Here is a 20,453-nt window from a genome sequence, read left to right on the forward strand (position 1 = left end):
ACGTTTAGATCCTCGGTGCAATTGTAAAACTGAAAATGAGAAAACATAATATATGTTAAAGAATTTCTTTTTCAATTTAATGCACAATTTTTTTCTTTTAGGTTTTTTATTGTTTCAAATAATTTCAGACACATTACATTAAAGTAATTTAACAATTACCAAAAATAATCAGAAATGCATTAAACCCCTCGGGTATTTTTGAGTACTTTACAGCACAAACTGAGACTCATAAAATTCGTTCTAACTCATTTTGTATTACAGTGAGATACATGATGTAATCAGTGTTAGAAAGAGAGAGCACCATGATTTGTATTTTCATTTAAAAGTTTACCATAGACCCTCCTAAAAATTTGAAATAATTCTATGAAACAACATTCAGGAAGGGTTGTTTCATAGAATTTGAACAATTCATCAAATTTCAACGTTAATTTGCGAGTTCTGTCCTATTCAATTTCTGTTATTACAGGGTGCGCCAGAGAAGCTTACTTATTTGAAAAAATTCCCGACCGTTGAGTTGGGCAAGTAGAGGGGCGGGAGGGGGCGCATCTGGAGGAAGACGTCCCCAAGTTTGTTTCCCATTCTCGTCAGTTGCCATTATGCTGTGGTCTAGAGAGCAGCGGGCATGAATTTGCTGCGACAACATTTCCCCAACCGCCTCATCTCTCTCCGAGACGATCTCCCATGGCCGGCGCGCTCTCCGGATTTGACTCCATGTGATTTTTTTTATGGGGTTATTTGAAATCCCTTGTTTATGTCGATCGACCACGGACCATAGATCACCTGAAGAACAACATTCCTGATGCTATTGCCAATATTCCGATTGATATGCTGAGAAGAGTGGACGAAAACTTCAAAAAACGACTTAACCAGTGTATGCGCGATGAGGGTCGCCATTTAAAAGATGTAATTTTTAAGACAGTTTGAAAAAAAACTTGGTACATTGCATTTTCAAATAAAAAAGAATTACAACAATAACTACAGTGCTTTTGTTTTTATTGAACTTTCAAATAAGTAAGTTTCTCTGGCGCACCCTGTATATCATTATAGGACAGTTACTTGGCAGAACTGATATAATAACAGAACTTGAAAAGTACTTTCACAGAACTTGAAAATTAATTTTGAAATTCTCCGAAACAACCCGTCTTTAGCATTTGAAAAATATTTGTCAAGATTTGCAAACTTTTTCAACAAATATTTTTATGTTTCGTGTGAAGTGATAATTTCGTCAGTAAGCAACTTCACAAACTTTATCTATGTTTGCATTCAAAATTGTAATATTTTTAAATGCATGATATGTTGATTTGTAACACTAAAATCTAAAAGAGTCTTTAACACGTTAACCGCCATGTCAGCCATCCGTGGTCGACACTGAGTCATTACAATCACACCTCACTTCTACTTGCCGTTTTGCACTGTCGGCAGTGCGCTCTGTACAAAATGCTATTTATATATTTTCTATTAAATAAAACGATATTGGCGGTCAACGTGTTAATCTGCTTTCAAAAACTGGTATTTCATTTTGGTATACATTAAAAAACAGCTATTTGAAATTAATGTCAACTGGGAATATTTTTAAATAAATCCAAAAACTCTAAAACCCGAGGGGATATATTTATTTACTTATAACTATAGAGATGGAATGGCATAACATAAGATTAATTTAACAAACTGTAAAACTACCAAGACTAGAAAAGATTTTGTTTGAAATTGTGCATTTTAAATTCATTATTATTACACTGGAGTTGTAATTTAATACTTGTATAAAATAATTACTAATAAGTATAGGTTTACAATAAATTTAAGTATTCTATGATGTTTTGGCGTCCTATTTTATCCTTTGAAATTCAATATCTGCCAGAACATTATCCATATCGGCAGAAGAATTAATGTGACTATGTTGAACAGCCAATTCCCGTAGATCTGAAACAAACAACACATTAAATATTTTACAAACAAACATTGTAGGGCTATTAGCCTTTTTAGTTCAGTTGGAAAGTGTTGAGAAGTAAGAGCTTTGTAGTTGCACGCACAGATGGCAGTGCATAGAGCTTGCGTGGAAGTCCGCAAGATGGAGCCAGTGGCCAGTAGTCGCCAGGGCCAGTGGGAAGGCTCCCAGAGAAACTTACTGTTTCAGATTCCAATTAGCCAGCTTCTAGTTAGGTCGACTATCGAGTCACCTTTATAATACGCGGAGTATTAAGAAATCCCTGATTAATCTAAAAGAACCATTTATTTATTAACTCCTTCCAAGACGAGTTGGAGACCTGTTTGTACGAACACAACAGAAAGCTATACGGTAGAACATCAATTGAAAGGGTACAGTACAAGGGTAAGACAATATAGGATCTCAGCTTCGGTCATATTTAACTGTATCATACTTAAACTAAGAACCACCATCATATTCATTTTCTTAATGCATATTATTATTGGCTGCTTCTTTATGTATAATTGAAAGATTCTTCACATATGTGTCGATAGTGAATGGGATGAGTTATATATTTGCACTGCTCCAACACTTAATTTGCCATTATGAGCCTAATCTGTCTCGCTCATGTCACTGTTTTGGCGGACTAAACTGTCTCGATACCGCCCGATGCTGTCTCCGTATAGTATGGTAAAACAAAGTTTGGTGCACATCGGAATGTGCACAACTCGTTTGCGCTTGCGCAGGAGTCTTGTACAAGAAGATAGCTCAAATAATGACCTGGCAGGAATTATGACTAGAGGGTACTTTCGTATATCGATGACTGGGGCACAAACGCCGTAGTAAGTCATGTGAAGACTGAAGACAAGCAGTGCAATGCACAAATGCACACGCCAAGGAACCGCCTCTGGTGCATATATACATAAATGCTAAAAATTTGAAATCTTCACCACCAACAAAAATTTACATCTCCGTGGACACTTTAAAAAATTAACAAAACATCTTTTTCATCCAATTCTAGAAAACATTTCCTTGCAAATAGAGTAGTGGATACATCGAACAAACCTCAATGTCATCGATGCTACTAATATAAACCATTTTAAAGCTCGATTGGATTCTTATTTGGAGAGAAGAAAGGATTAACTTATGTTTAGAGTGGGAGCACACAGAGAGCGGTCAGGAGTTCCGAGTTCCGCGTTCGGCGTTCATTAGAATGTACTGATACTATAACAACAACGCACACAGCGGGCAGTCAGACCGCGGCAAAACGGAACGTCGCGTTCTAAGAGTTCTTTTCCCGCCGAGGCAGAGAACGCCAGAACGCCGCGATGTCTGAGGTTACAAACACGGAAAAGTTCATTGAATTGGTTAGGGAAAGGAGTTTATTATACGATTTAAGTGATGTAAATTATAAAAATATAGAATCGTTGTTCATCTTTAAGTAAATCCTGAAAAATACTAATAAATTCGCCTTGTTCTTCTCGCCTTGTGTTGATTGGGTGCACCCAATACTTCCTTTTCTTTTTGTAAGCTCCACAAGAGCAATAATTCTTCATCGGACGATGAACTTTCTAGTGACATGTTGCATATGCAAAGACCCAAACGAAACTGGAACGCGAGAATTTGAACGCCGCTTGTGTGCTTTGGAACTCTTGAGCGGTCAACGGTCACTAGAACGCAGAACTCTGACCGCTCTCTGTGTGCTCCCGCTCTAAGATTTAAAACAGCTCAATTACTGTTAAACTAAATCAGACATGAGTACATCAGTAGAATGCTGACTGCTCATTAAATAATAATAATTAAAAGGGGTATTTGGTACAAACAAACACCGCTATTGACATGTAAGAGTAAAATCGTAAGTAAGTATGTCGTATAACCCCACTTTTAAGGGATCGCCTTCACTGGCTTCGATGCCCTGAAAGAATACAGTTTAAGATCTGCTTAATGACCTTCAAAGCATTGCGAGGAATGGCACCAGCCTATATATCGGAATTATGTGTCCGACAAAACTTGAGCGATAGACAGCTTACTCTAAGGTCAGCAGATCTAGATATTAGTAATCGTCTAATTGAACTTTCTAGGTCAAATCGAGCCGTTTACTATGATCGCTCTTTTAGTGTAACAGGACCGTTCATCTGGAATAGACTTCCCTCAGCTCTTACTAATCTCCAGAATTCGGCTGAATTTAAACGGGCTTTAAAAACAAAATTATTTGAAAAATTATACCATTCATAAATCTTAACTTCTTTTCAATATTTTATAATAAAAACATAAAACATCCGGTAATTGTTTGGTTTCGGTTGCCTCCTTATTGTACCTTTTTAAAATGTCTGCTCAGAAGATTCACATTTCTGAGCCCAAACTGCCTCCCGTTTTATATTATGTTTTAGTTTTAATGTTCTTGTTTTGTCCTGTCCTGCTGTTATTGTTATTCTTTGTTTTGTCATCGCTTTGTATGAAATGTATATTTAGTGTTATATTATTAAATCTGTATTGGGTAAAGCACACTGTAGAAATAATTTTGAGAACATGACCATTAATACTAAATTACTGTTTTTAAGTTAGTTAGGGGCCGTTCAAGTATTACGTAAGCAGATTTATTACAATTATTTACCCCCTCTTCCCCCTTGTCACCAAAGGTAAGCAAAGCTCTTACCCCCCCCCCCCTCCCATGCTTACGTAAAAATTGGTACCTATATGCATTTTTCTGTTAATGTATTCTGTTTTTTAAGTGAGTTCCTAAATGTATTAATTATTTGTGGGAATCCCCGAATATGTATTCGGTTTTCAAACATAGACAATGTGTGGGTTGCCAATGTGTAAAAAAAAAATAAGTACTGCTGAGCAGTGCTGACGTAATCACTATCTCGACCCCCCCCACCCCCCCATGTCATCAAAAGTAAGCAAAGCAAAGACCCCCCTGCCCCCCTATAGTGCTTACATAATACTTGAACGGCCCCTTATAGTGAAGCGCATTTGGAGTGAAATGACACTAAACTGCGCAATATAAATAGATAACCCAATCTGTCGGTGTACAAAGCTTGGCGCTTGAGTCTGTCTAGACACGAGGCGGACTACTGAATTTGACATACGAATACGGGCAAATTATTGAGCTTGATTTTGTGCTTTCAACTAGTCAAAATAACTGCGGATTACGGTAATTGTCGGATAATTGAGTGGCATATAACTGAGTACAGTATATGTAAATAAAGAAAAAATATGTAGTTTGATGATAAAGTACCATTCCGTCAACCACGGAGAAGATGATGGCCTGCTTGGAAGCATCCAGGCCGCGTCCCATCAATCCCCGGAACCCTTCCTCCGGGAAGGATAGCCCCGTATAGCAGAACACCACCAGCATGGACAGCACCAGCGGATGCAGCAGCAGCCACAGGAACTTGGTCACGTGTCGCCCTAACCTGAAAACATGGAAATTGCTATATTAGTGCTGATGAACAAAATAATGTGTACTACAGGTAAAATGGGGTTTGATAAAATGATAAAAATTTTGCATTCATTAAACTTTGGTCAAACATTCCATCTTGGCAGTATAAGTGAAGTTCTGCATAGTCTAACTTACTAACCATCACGCCGTTTCCCCAAAGGGGTAGGCAGAGAGGACGGACTGCCAAACAACTCTTGGCACACACTCCTTGACTCCCTCACATTCACACATCATCTCATACATACTATTATTCTGACTCTCAAGATGGCCCGACTCAAGTATCTGATTCACTTGATAGTGCCATGTCTTCCTCAGGCGTCCCAGACTTCTGCTACCATTTACATTTGCCTCATATATTCTCCTTACACTCCTTTCTTCGCTCATTTTCTCTACATGCCCAAACCATCGCGTCCCTTTCTTAATCTTATGACGGCCGGCATAGTCCAGTGGTAACGCATTGGACTGCCATTCCGAAGGTCGCGGGTTCGAACCCGGCGTGCGCCAATAAATTTTATTTGATTAATTTGTGTTATTTCACAATTAATTAATTAAAATAATATATAGTATATTTGCGGCACGTTCCAGAGTGGAAGATACTACCAGTATCGCCCTGGTGTAAGACCACCATTCAGAATTGAAACGTTGCTCCAAATGGCTTTAGCCGTGTTTAGTGACTAGATCTGAATAGCCAGGTACTTCCCCACCTTCCTCTTTCCCTTCCCCACTTACCTTCAGCCTCACAACATCCCCCAATTGGGGATGCCATAGTCTCACTGGCTCCAGACGGGAGCAGTTGGGACTCTTGTGAGGTATTCACTATAAAAATAAAAAAAAATCTTACTCATTACGTTTACATCAGCCTTGCATTCTTTGCAAATCTCCACACTTCTCACACGATCATACATGGATTTACTAAACACATGCCTCAGGGATCTAATTTCTAGAGCATTCAGTCTACTTTCATCCTTCCTCTGCCATCACTACTCTTCCTCTTTTTCTTACTTCCTCTACATCAGGGTAGGTACCAGCACTCCATAATGGCCTACTAGCTTCGCTTCTTTGGACAATGTTTTGTTAGCGCCAACCGTTTAACAGCCTTTCCATCTCTCGTAATACATAATTTCAATCTAAAAATAACACTGCCTAAGAGTAATTTCTTAATGCAACACTACGCAAGTTCTCTACAATATTAAACAGCATAAAGTTATCGCTCAAATACCATGATGTGATATTTGTTAATTTATTGGCCAATACCGAACCTGAAAAGCATAGCGTCACAAGATATACAGATGAACATGACAGCTTTGATAGCCCGTATAGTTTGGTCATAGCTCGGTAACAGTCGTAACACCCCCATCCCATATCTCCCTTCATTTCTATTATCTATGTTGATTTAAATGGAACTGCACGCTTTTGACGGGTGAGAGCCACCCAGAAAGAAAACAGAAATTTGACCTGGATACCAGAAGACTCATGAAAAAGTAGACGAAGCACAGTTGACTTACTGAGATCTAGCGCCTCCGACAGTAACCAAGAGCCCCACGGGTGCGTACACGGAGGCCAGGCAGAACCCCAGCGAGAAGTTGTGCATGCCCACGGCCAGCACGAGCGTGCCCAGCTCCAGCAGCGCCACTATCAGTAGGGAGCGGTGCTGCACCCCTCTCTCCCTCCCTGCCCCCTGCTCCCCCCCAGACATCAGACTGTTGAACAGGCGAGGCAGCACGACAACGGATATGACGGAGAAGGCCACAAGGCCGTAGAAAAGGGCTTCTTCGGTGCGAAGGGCGAATTTTTTCACACCTGGAAATGAAAATCAAATTACACACTTGACCTTCAAAACGAGAAAAGGTCACTGTCTATGTGAGATATCAAAAAACCATCCCTATCCCCTTTTCCCATCCCTTAAATCGGAATTATTTTGCATAGTTGACGTTCAAGATAAGAGGAAGATTACTGTCCGTGCAACACTGGGGACTTCAGCTAGTTTAAAATTAAAATATATTTACCCAAGACACTTATAAAAGGCGGTGACAACATTACGGTATAACCAATTGTATGAATAACCAGGAATGTAATCAGCAAATTCATCAGATTCAGTTGGTTCGGCGTCGAATCAGCATCGTGGTCATCACAGCCTAGACCATCGCAGCATTCCTTCTCCACCAGCTTATCTCCACTTTCGTCGGCTGAATCCTCGTCGATGTCCGATATTTCCTGATTGGTGGCCATCGTGTCTCCCTCGCTGCAGTCTTTGGACTCCTTGTTATCGCATATTTTGACGTTTTCTTGTTTCTGCGACGTGAGCCAGAGGGCAAACGCCCTGATGAACAGTGCGGCAACTAGTAGACCGAGAGGCGGCATGTACTGACCTACAAACAAGATAACAAAAAAACTTTAATTATTTTTATGTTTCATCTCACAAGAGCACAGTAGAGTCGGTACAGCGAAAAGAAACTACATCGCCACCCAGTTAGGCAACGTTATGAAGCAGATTAGGGTAGGGGCTGTAGAAAGGGATTATTATTAATTTAGGTCTTGAAGAGGCCCGGATTATATGAAGGAGGAAAAACAGATGCCAGTGATGCCCAAAAATGAAAAAACAACCTGTTCTCATGAAGCCAACATCAACTGTGAACGGGTGTTCTGCATGTTCATCGAGTTTCGCATAAGTGCACCGGTGCACAAGGGAATCAATGCTGCTAGCTCCTTTGAGCAGACTTCATTGAAATACCTAAATAAATTTGTTCGCTTTTGGGAACAACTCATATAGGTCTCATAGCAATCCTTGTAAGTCCCTTATCATGGTGAGAAATATTATCTAAAAGGTGTTAGAAAGAGAGAATATTAAGCTTTATATTCAAATCTAAAAGTTAACCACAGATAAATTTTAATGAACAATAACATCTATGAAACCAACATTTCCGACCGCAATTAGAAAAAAATGTTATGAAACTTTTTATTAATTTTTACATGAAACAACAAAAAAGTTAGTTAGCAATAGTGTTTATAATATGTTTATGTCTAATAAAATGTGTGTGTTTTTATTTATTTTCAATCAGTAATTTTAGTTTAACTTTTTTTATGTTCCCTCCACACAGCATCTCCAAAGATGACACAAGCCCTGAGGGAAACTACTTTTCTCAGGGCTTCCTGTATAGAGTTAATGTAAAAAAAATCTCTATTTCTATTTCTAATAATAAAATTTGAAAATGTATTTCATCACCTTTAAAAAATAGTTTTTAGTTTTCAGATACGTTCAGAAATATTTAATTTATTTGGATTTTATTGCAAAGCGGAAATAACCTGACCATCTGACAAAATATACCACACAGCTGAGGGGCTAAACAGAAAGTCACTTGCATAAAATTTTTGCACCCCTGACTGCAATACATAGCAGCCAAAAACCTAACCAAACTCATCCTCAACAAATGGGGAGTTTCACATCGATGAACGCCCGGCCCGCATTGGCCCTAAAAATACAAAGCCAGAATCGATGTTAAGGCAGTTCAAACCAACCACCAAACAAGTAACAGTTCACCTGAAAATAACCAAAGTATTTAAGTTGAAATATTTACAAGTGTACATTCTATTCCTTGCCCAGTAGTAAATTCAATTTCAATCCAGATCTCGAATTCGGTTCCTGTCTGCGATTGGTGAACTCTCCGAGGCTCTTGGAGTGACATTGTGTCCGGCATCCTTTTTGAAATAAGGTATCTGTGCAGACACCCCCACTCATCTCGTACAAGTACAGTACATAAAAATAACTATGCACCTAAAAACGGAGGACTGAATAGTAACAAGGGTAAAAAATCAGTGCATTTTTTTGTAATTTGACATTCACGGGAAATTTCTAAGATATTGTTGGTTAGAGTTATTATACATACTGATGCTGAGGAAGCGGTCGGTGCTGGTGCGCAGATAGAAGAAGTAGCTCTGGTGGAACCTCTCCAGCAGGTTGTTGAGGCTACGGAGCGAGGCCTCGAGGGCGTGCGCCGGCCGACCACCGATTCCACCCTGCCCCACCGACATCAGCGTCACGGCCTCAATGCCGTAGCGGTGGAACAAACCGTGGTTTCCGGTTGGCACCTGAACACAGTCATTATAATATTTATTTATTATTATTATGTTTGAATTGGTTCCATAACAAAACAGAACATTGAAGAAAAATAACAAACAACAAAGCTAACCATATTTATATGTATGAGGAAACGAATTTGACCGGTGAGTGGCTGAGTGAGCATCGCATTTGGGTTTCATCCAGGCAAAGTGTGTTCAATTCCACAACTGGCTAAGTCCTCCATCACAACACACGCAACATTTTCCGCTTACTATGGTGGTAGTAGGAGATTTTTAAATATTGTTAGGTTATTCGTAACCCGGAAATGTTACAAAAAAAATGACAAATAAATTGAAGGCATTGCAATTGTTTAATTTGCTTTAATTGGTATAATCAAGATGTTTCAAAGGTAAAAGAGTATAACTTTAACCCTTGGAATACTGTTGTGTACCCACAAACAGTTCTCCAACTCGTCGTGGAAGGAGATTTTAAATAATAGGTTTTTTGTGTTAAATCAGGAATTTATTAATACTTCGCGTATTACAATGGTGACTCGATAGTCGACCTAACTAGGAGCTGGCTAAATGAGATCTGAAAACATTAAGTTTGTCTGGGAGCATTCTAACTGGCCCTGGCGACTACTGCCAACTAGCTGCCATCTAGCGGACTTCCATGCAAGCTCTATGCACTGCCCTCTATGAGTGCATCTGTGAAGCTCCTACTTCCCAACAGCTCCCGCAACCCGCGGTGGCGCAGGCTGCCACTATTTTCGTAATAACTTACTTGTTCTTTTGGCAAAATGATGTTTTTGTAAATCATACCCTTTAATCATTATGTGTGTTTATATATTTATAAAAATTGTATATATTATCCACCACACGCAGGTTGCTCAGGAGCAACTTATTCTACTACTACTACGAGCTACTTATATTCAGCAAAATGTTTTTTTTTCTCTAATGCTATAGTAAAATATTCACGAGTTTTATTATGTTTTCCAGCCAAATAAGCGTTTTTCAAAATAAAAAAGTCATATATAAGGCTTTCCTGTAAATAAATATGGCACTATGACTATTGTAAATCAGAATTATGACATTCGACACGGAATTTGTGATGCACTTTTTCACAGATAAAATAAATATGTTTGCAAGTGACGAAACGACAAGCTAGAATAATATTGTCATACATTATTTCCTTACCAAGCAAATAAAATACATTTTAATATGCTAGGAGCATTTTTAAGGTTCAAAATACTATAAAATCGATAAGTGTGGTTAACTACCGGCATATCTGCTACGGATACACTGGCACGCAACAGTATAAATATTTATACATATTAATTTAATATTAGAACTGTTTGCTTCAGTGTTATATTCAGTGTGTTTTAACTCTCGACAGCTATAATTTAAATGTGTAATAATAATAACTCACCCCTGTGACTTGAGTTGTGACCATAGAGATGAGAGTATTGAAGGAATTGAGCCAATTCACCCATGGAGTAGATTTAGGTGTCCAGGAAAAGCTAAAAAATATAAAAGAGAATGAAAATAACTGTATATCATTATTAGACATACTAATTTTGGTTTTTTGGTCCATGGGTAAGTAATGTGAAATATTCCTGCAAAATGCGTAATATTATTCAAGTTCAATGAACTTTTAACTTTCAAAAATGGCAACCACTCGATAAAGTAGGTACATACCAAAATTATTTTATATTTTAACCCCTCAGCAACGTAAGTAGATATATGCGTTAAAAATACGACAGCAGTCAAGTACAATAAGCGTGTTTACACGTCAACGCGTGTCTCTCCATAGAAATCGTTCTTACTCCGTTATTATTTTAGTTACATCCCTCAAACAAAAACTAAAAGGTCGATTATAGATCAAGCTACACATCACTACCAAGTTGTCTATGGAAATACAAAACAGGAATCTGCTGACAGTCGCATAATTGACACAACATTTTTACCCGCGCAAAATGTCTGCCGGTAGCGCCGCGCGCTTCACATATTAAATTTTTATAAAATATTTTTATATGAAATGATAAAAAAATGAGGTGATAAAAGTGTTTATTACACATATATACAATAGAATAAATATTTTTGTTTACATAATATGTGATTTTAGTACCATTTTCACCTAAAAACATGACGTGAGTCATTTTTAACCTATTTTTAATGTTTGCGTTCTAAATTTTAATATTTAAAAATGCTAATATTTATTTGTAATATAATAATTTGAAAGCTTATTTTGTAACTTTTCTAAAACAGTTTTTACTATTCGGCTACGTTCAGAAATGTTTCATTTATAGAGCTTTAATTGTGAAGCGGTAATAACAAAAAGTTTTCGTAAAATGTCATTTCGTTAAAGACAGTTAAAGTGCTTACATGGCGATTTTCGGAGGGGTTAAATTCGAAAAATTAATAATTTTTTATTCGAAATGAGTATGTGTTTTGTTCAAATGCTTGACAGATGCTAAGATGAACTACAGAGTGAAGATAAGTTAGTGAGACAAAGCACTAAGTCCAGTGGACACACTTTAGGGGCCCATTAATGTACATATTATTTTAATAGCTCTTCATAAGCAGTGCCAATTTTTTTTGTTCGATTAGTGTGAATATAACGTGTCTTGTATTTTTGTAATATCATTGGATAAATGTCGTAATTTCTCAAGTTTGCTGACATTCGATATTTAAATTTCTTCTTTTGAAAGACATTGATAGTGAGGCAAATATCTTATTTTTGAATACATGCATTCGGATACAAATCCAAAAATTATCTGCGTTAGTAAATTTACTAAAAAACCATGATTGAAACATACCTATTTTTGTACGAATGAAACACGCTAGACTGAACACACATCTTGTGAACCAGCGTGACCAAATCTAAGTTAGGCAGTTGTCCATTTAGTCCTTCCACTTTCACCTCCATGTACTCTGAAAATCGGAGAGGAAACATTACAGAGGGATCAATCACAATTCACAGAATTCTTGCAGGAGATAAATGTGTAAATTAGGGTGAGAGAAAGTATTACAAAGATGCACTTAACCACTCCAACGAAGCCTACCTAAATTTAGGTCACATCACTATGATCCTTGAGAAATTAATACCTAAATTTAGGTAGGTGGTTTCAAATCGGGAATTAAAATTTAGTTCCCGCTATCAGTTAACACGTAAAATCGCTAGCTTGGTTAAGCTTCTATCTAGTTCCAAGAGATGTCAGTAGTGGTCATCTTATGGAATAGTTTTTAGAACAAAAGTCGTTCAAAAGTGAAATCGGGTGCTGACAAACTATGGGCGTTTACCTCGCCACACCGGCACCCAGGTCACGAGAATGGGTCGTAATACTCGGGTGCTGACAGTCTATGAGCGCTCACCTCACCACTCCGATATCGGACACCTGGATCACGAAAGATAGTCGCGAGACCCGACGAAAACCCACTCACGATTGACCCAGGACTATTGGAAACATAGAAATGAATGCTCTCCGTGATAGCCGAGTTGAAGAAATGGGTTGCAATGTGTTCACCTATTTTGACCCATAGATGTATTGTTGCTTACTGAGAGAAAGGGAAGACATTTCCAGGTTGATGGCGGCCTGTATGGCCCCCGCCCGCCCCTTGAGATCCCCCGCATCCAGCCAGTCCGAGTGTGTATGATGGTACGCCTGCAGCCAGGCCTGCGCGCCCAGCTGTTCGTGCGCAGTCACCAGGAAGATCAGGTCTTTGGACCAGTACTTACGAGCTGGAAATATCATGACAAGGTTACAATATTACAATACACAAATGGTTGTTTATAAGTTGTACAAAACTCAATAAACCTAAGTGATTCTGTTCAAAGGAGGGCGGTCTGTCTGATTAACAATACATTGTTAACAGACTGATTGCCACCTCTAAGGCAGGCTGAATCTGTTCAACAGGTATTTTAAAGATGTCGCCACAGATTTGATCCATTGATCCACCAGCATTGACATTTAACACCCGTTCACATTTAATGTTGGCTTCATGAGAACGGGCCGCTTCTTCGACTCGTTTTTGTGTAATACGGCTCGTATGTGGAACAAGCTACCGGTATCTGTTTTTCTTCTTTCATATAATACGGGCCTCTTCAAGACCCACATTAACAAATCCTTTCCTACAGCCCCTACCTTAACCGCCTCGCAATGCTGCCCAACCGGGGGCGACATAGCTCTCCTGCCTTTACACTGTACAAACAGGGGCGCTCTCAAATTTTAAAATGTGTAAAATTTGAAACATATTGTACACTTTATTAGCTGTAAACATAGACTAAATTAGACTAGACACGGCATATTCATTTAAAAATAACCCCAACACAATTTTGGTTTGGTTCACGTGCACATTTATGAAAAGGCCCACGCACTGTGTCGCAATGCGAAATGGTCACTGTGCATTGCGTTTTACCTTTTGTTGGTCTAGAGCAGGGGTCTCCAAACATTTCAGCCGGAGGGCCACATTGACTACTCCAGTGAGTTCAGAGGGCCAAAACCGTTTTAATTTCTAGACACCCATATTTTCTGTCCTAGGGAGGGGGGGGGTAGACAATAGAATTTTCAGGGATGAAAATATAGCTTTAGATAACGTAGCTTTGAAGATAATTTTTGATATTCGTTTCTCAGACCTTGTTATCATTGCGAATCAAATAAAGATTTTTCAAAAAAATCCTCTCGATATATTCGCGCGATGCTTGTGGACGCAATGTATTGGTGCCAAGTACCTTGCCAACGAGCATATTTATTTATTCGCACGAAAAAATTCGCGGAGTTTTCGCCCCTTCTGAGCAAGGTCTTAGCCATTAGCTGTCGCGGGTCCTTGATGACACTGGTCATAAGATGTCGCGGGCCGGATGGAAGACACTGGCGGGCCGGATACGGCCCGCGGGCCGTAGTTTGGAGACCCCTGGTCTAGAGTAAGCTATTTTGCTTCTCAGCTATGCTGGGCAGGTTCATTTTTTCAATCACAAAAATAACCCAGTTCCAAATATTTAAATTTGAATTATGTCCATTTTACAACACCTCTGACAACAAATTCCCCATGGTTTCGCTTACGAGTTTGAACGCTTGTACAAGGAGTTTAAACAGAGTTGGGTTGTTAAGTTCATCTCCATATTTGTGACGTACGCTACGTGGCGTTATTTAAAAAATGAATTTAACTAGACAGGGCTAATCTAGTATAATACATCAATGGCTGTAAATGTTAATAGTTTCCTAGAATTCAAGTTTTGGGGGAAATAAGGTATAAAGAGGTCAAAGAATTGGGTGATCCTTCAACAGCCGTAGCATAATAAGACAATGTCCGTTGATGACGGATGAAGCAGTAGGTAGGGTGAGACTTACAGCGGGCGAACTTGGCCATGGCGAGCATGAGGGCGATGCCGGCATTGGTAGGCTTGTCGTGCGAGGACAGCGGGCGGTAGGGGGCGCTGATGACTATGGCCTCCGTGGAGGCGGAGCGCCCCGCCCTCAGGATGCCGTACACGTTCTCGCCCTGGAATTTCTGAAATCGACAAAAACGCTGCATTTTAGTTTGGAGCCAAGTTTTGATTTTAAATTTAACATTTTTTTGACAAATAAAATAAAAAAATTAACTAATCTAATTAATAAATTTTTAATTTCGGTCGTGTGTCTAATTCTGGTTTAATGAACTCTTGAACTCGCATTTACTTTGAATTTAAGTGTCATTTTCGAAATTGCATGAAAAATTCAGAAAATAAAGTGCCTACCTACCCACCTATAATAATTTTGAATCTTTTTTATATTTTTTAAGATTTTTCACAGATCTGCATTGATGAATAATATTTTCAAAAATAACCTTTTTAAGAAGAAATACATTTGCTAGATTAACTGCAGAAATGACGGGATGAACGGCACAAATAATGGTTGATGGCCCATCTCCCTTGTTTGTACAGGGTTTTCCAATAAGAGGTGTTATTTTGATATTGAATAGTAAAAGATCAATGGTTTCGTTGCTTGTGTGGCACTAGTCTTGTTGAAAGTAAACGTTGTCCAGATCAATACCATCCAATTCTGGCCATAAAAAATCATTAATCATCTCTCGATAGCGCAATCCATTCACCGTAACTGTTGCTGCAGCCTCATTTTCGAAAAAGTAAGGTCCAATGACTCCGCCGGACCATAAACCGCACCAAACAGTCACACGTTGAGGATAGAGAGACTTTTCAACAATAACTCTTGGGTTTTCCGAGCCCCAGATGCGACAATTTTGCTTGTTGACAAAGCCACTGAGGTGGAAATGGGCCTCATCACTCAAAAGATGATTTGCATTTGATTCACTCAAGTGAATTTTAATAATTTCAATGCGTTGTTGAAGCGTGTATCGTTCCATTTTTATTAATGGCGTAGTTTCTACTTGTCAAATGTCAAAAAATGACAGCTTCAAAAGTAACATCTACCGAAATAGCGGGCTATTCAAAATAACACCTCTTATTGGAAAACCCTGTATTTATTTATTTATTCATTTTTTTTGGGAAATCGACAGTTTACATATATTTCAGTTTGTACATAAGTATTATATAGTAAAATAAAACCAATTATGGATTTCCTACTTGTGACTTTAACTGAGACAGCATAATATGTAATAATTTATTTAAATTTGTGAGAAAGGAATATGAATTAAAAAATTTATACAAAACAAAATATTATACACGGTGTCCGGAAACTCGTAGTACAAGCGGGAAACTGGAGAATCTACACCACATGGGGAACCCAAAAAAACATAAAGTTTTTTGATTTGAGCATTTTCAAAAAAAAAAAAAACCAAAAAAATATATTTTTCGGCTATTTTAGGGTTAAAGTTTTTTCTTATGTTTAGGGTTGAATAACAGATGTTTTAACCCTGCAGAGCAGAAATATTTTATGATTACACCGGGTTAAATGAAGGGTGATTTCAAAATAATGCTTCAAATCCGAGTTTCTTCATTTGTTTTACTTTCAAATAGTTTTAATTAGTTGGGTACTTTGATCTTCAGTAATAATTTATAAGAATTTGATTAAAAAAAAAAAAAAAAAAAATCAACTTCAAACTCGATTTACTCGATAACGAAAGCTCAAATAAAAAAAAAATATATTACAAAATCGACTCCAAATGTGATGTAGATTCACCAGTTTCCCGCTTGTACTACGAGTTTCCGGACACCCTGTATAAAACGAAAAATTAACAAAACAAAACATTTATCAATACATTTATAGCCATGGAGAGAGGTTGTAGATATAAATTAAATCATGATAGAGATATAAACAATAAAGACATAAACATTATTCACAAACCATCAGAGAAATATTCTTTTATGGACCTCTTGTATTTGGTAAGTTGGCAACTGAAAATATCAACCTTGGATAATACGCTATTGTAATTATTGCATAGTCTGTTCAGCCAAGAATTCTGCTTAGAGTTCGTTTTGCTTTGATCAACCATGAACAGGACACAAGAGCGTGTTGAACGCGCAGGTACATTCAATGGAATCTCGTTTAGCAACTCTGGGCATTGAATATTATTGTTAACTACTTTATACAGGAATAGTCCATCTTTATGATGCCTCCGTACACTCAGTGAAACAATTTTAAAGTATGAAGCTGCCTCTGCATAATTATTAAATCTTACAAATGACTTGTAACAAAGATATTTTAGGAATTTGTTTTGAATTGCTTCGATTTTGTTTATGTGGATTTTGTAAGTAGCCTACCTCTTTGGTGCCGAGTGGGAATTTGAGCGTGAAGTTGTGCGTGTACACATCCAAGTTCATCTGCCGCATTTTGGCAGCCAGCCACGGAATGGGTAAAGCATCTCTGGTCTCATAGTTTTCCTAAAACAGATAAAAACAAAAGATTATACAAATTCATATCAAACTCGCAATGACGTTGTCTCCTACAACGAATCATATATTTTTTAAACATATTGTATCAATTAGAGCATGCTGAGGCCAGAAAATATTATAAGGCGTCAAAATTTTTATATTGATATCAAAAATTATGTGACATCACGGTACATTTTTTTTTTTTTAAAAAGAAAGACAAACATTCCCGGGTTATGAATAACCTGACAATATTTGAAAATCTCCTACTACCACCACAGAAAGCGGAAAATGTTGCTTGTGTTGTGATGGAGGACTTAGCCAGCCGAGGAATTGAACACACTACGCCACCGACCGGTCGCCGGATGCGCGGCAGTATTGCAGAATCGCCGTACGAATTATGAATTGTACCGAGTGGTGTCTCGTGTGACATTGCAAGACACCATTACATACTTTTTACCCAAGTTCTCTTTGATAGCTCATAACTTTGTCATTTTGGAGACATTGTAAAACTAATTTATCGTCGTTATTAACTCTTTAACCAGTGGATCGCCGGTGGGTCTCTGGAGAGCATGCGAATATTTAATATGATCTTATTAGAATAATTTGCGATGCGATTTTCACCTTAATGCTTTGAAAAAAAATGTATGAAAAACAAAATCAGCTTCGTTTGGCTCTGATCTGGCCTTCAACAGGTTAAACACATATAATACATTTTTATTTTAAAAAAAATAGAGAGATAACCTCGTTAAGAATGTCAAAAAACCGAATTCCACTTAAAATACTGAGTGCGATTCCAGAGGGAAGACTTGCACAGTGTCGTCCTAGGCAAAGTTGGGATAACAACTCCTGAAGCTTTGGGACCCCTCCCAAGCCCCCGCTTGGCCTGCTACGTCACTTGTGTCAGACATTTTGTAACAAAGCCAATGCCAAGAACAAACCCCGAACAAAGATTTACAGGATATAAAAATGACAGCTACAGCAACTGTTTGGTTTTGAGTGAGATTATAAAGCATTCTAGTTTTGACTTCGAGAATTCAACAATGATTCGTTTTGCGCAACAAGTTATTTGCGACATAAGTATCAGACACTTTCATACCCCTGTGGAAGTACGGCCTTACGCCTTTTAACCATACTAACTAACCATCACGCCGTTTCTCCAGAGGTGTAGGCAGAGAGTATAGACCGCCACATAGCTGTCTTGGCATGCTCCTCGCTTCATTCATATTCATGAATCATCTCATACATTCTCTTCTGTTATTTTGACTCCTCATATGACCTGACTCAAGTATTCAATTTACTGGGTCATGCCATATCATTCACTCTCACAGTTTATTTATTTTATTAATACAAGACTTAGAGGGTACATATGTTTTTTGTGATATTTCACCCTCCATGCTAGGGATGACCCTGTGCTATGGCGGGTGAATTTTACAGTTTGTACAGAATCTATATATTACTATAATATGAAAAAGAAAAATAATAAAAATGATGTAAAGCTAGTTTGGGTTGCAAGAAGAGAATGGAGAAGTTAGAGAATTATAAGAAAAATAAAAATTTGGGAAATTATTAGTAAATAAATCACACTAATTAATTATGTACATACAATATCGCTAAGTTAGGGAATAAGGATATATTATGTTTTGTCTGAAACGTGATTAAATTGATAGAGTGTAGAATGAATGGGTATTATAGTTGTAATGTATTCGGTGTGTAAGGATCGATTTCGTAATTTGTTTTTTAAAGGAATGGGGTTGACTCAAGGTTTTTAGGTTTTCAGGGATAAGGTTAAAGATTTTAGGAGCTAGGAAGAAAAATTGTCTTTGAGATGACGTGGTATGTAGTGAAGGTACTTTGTAGTGACCGTTGGTTATTGTTCTGGTGGTGTAGTTGTGTTGTAAAAGAGTTTTGTTTTTATATTTGAACAGGAAATGTATTAGCGAAAATTTTAGGTGGAGTTGTCGTATGTATATACATAATTCTCCTGGTGCACTCTCATTCACTATACATGTTCAAACCATCTAAGAGTTCCTTTCTTAATCTTGTTCTTTATGCATTCATTAGCCTTCGCATTCTTTTTGGATGCTCACATTTGAAATACGGTCACACATGGTTTTACACAACTCATCTTCAAGGATATAATTTCAACAGCATTCAGTCTACTTTTATCCTTCGTCTGCCAGTTCCATGCCCCACTGCTATACATCAGGGTTGGTATCAGCACTTAATTGTAGACTGCTTGAATTGCTTATTTGGACAACTTGTGGCAGTTATACTTGCAACCCCGGTAATTTGAATGTTGACTCTAATAGTTACTGATACTGGATGTTGACTTCATCGAGCGCCTTGCTTTAGCGTTTTGGTCTGTTGGATAAAAACGAACTAGAGCGACATTATCTCAAGAAAAAACAATGTAGGATAAAGGGAAAAGAAAAACCAACCTTTACTTCTTCATTGAGTTCATTAAATAATCGCTTTGTTGTACCATCATCCACAAACTCAGATCGCACCAACCCTGAAAAAAATACAAGCTTGTCAATTATTGTGATTTATTTTTGGGATATTTTGCCATGTTACGCTTTCTCCTTCTTTAGCAAACGTTTCGGACAGCGCCACAGTGTCCATCATCAGAGAAAATGTATAGATGTTAGTGTTTACGTACGTAGAAGAAAATATTCCCCTCAAGACTATGGTCGCTGTAGAATGTTATTATTTATCAAATTATTCGGGATGATTTTATAAGGTTTCCCGTAGCATTTACATTAGCTTGGTCTTTTAAAATCAGGATTGTATGCTAAAAAGCACGAATGAATTCAAGAATGCATCTTGGTCAATTAAAAAAATTGTCTGAACAATTGTTTTTTTTTATTATCTTACCTGGTAGAAGAGCATTTTCTGAATAAGAGTTTCCATTGTTGAATGAATTATGGGCTAGCAAGCAAAACCAGACGTAGGCCGATATGCACATGAGGAAACACAACGGCCTGTGATATCTGATTAAAAAGTGGCCCCATTTGCTGTGCCCTATCTCGGGATCTGATAACAGCCCCATTTATTGGATATTCGAAAAAACAAACACAAAATATATCTCAATAAAACTTTTGAAATGATAATAGCATAGCGCACATAATTCAGAGAATGTAAAAGTAAGCTTTTGATAAAAATGCAGAATAAATATTGTTATATCGTTGCCGGCTGTCAGA

At 37.8% G+C, this 20,453-nt stretch overlaps 1 protein-coding gene across 1 annotated transcript; it reads right to left on the reverse strand.

Annotated features, from left to right (window-relative positions):
• Positions 1–84: 84 nt before the first annotated feature.
• On the reverse strand, positions 85–20,453 carry GAA1 (glycosylphosphatidylinositol anchor attachment 1). The gene is made up of 12 exons (XM_089649011.1): positions 20,128–20,453; positions 19,692–19,765; positions 17,143–17,262; positions 14,777–14,936; positions 12,985–13,167; positions 12,245–12,359; positions 10,855–10,945; positions 9,254–9,455; positions 7,376–7,738; positions 6,875–7,169; positions 5,166–5,343; positions 85–1,920 (listed from the first exon to the last, which is right to left on the reverse strand). Exons 1-12 carry the CDS (start codon positions 20,300–20,302, stop codon positions 1,831–1,833), a joined length of 2,046 nt encoding a protein of 681 aa, XP_089505137.1. The 5' UTR covers positions 20,303–20,453; the 3' UTR covers positions 85–1,830.

This window comes from Hesperophylax consimilis, chromosome 28 (assembly GCF_061612785.1).
Source record: "Hesperophylax consimilis isolate HC1 chromosome 28, BYU_Hcon_1.0, whole genome shotgun sequence".
Classification (NCBI taxonomy): domain Eukaryota; kingdom Metazoa; phylum Arthropoda; class Insecta; order Trichoptera; family Limnephilidae; genus Hesperophylax; species Hesperophylax consimilis.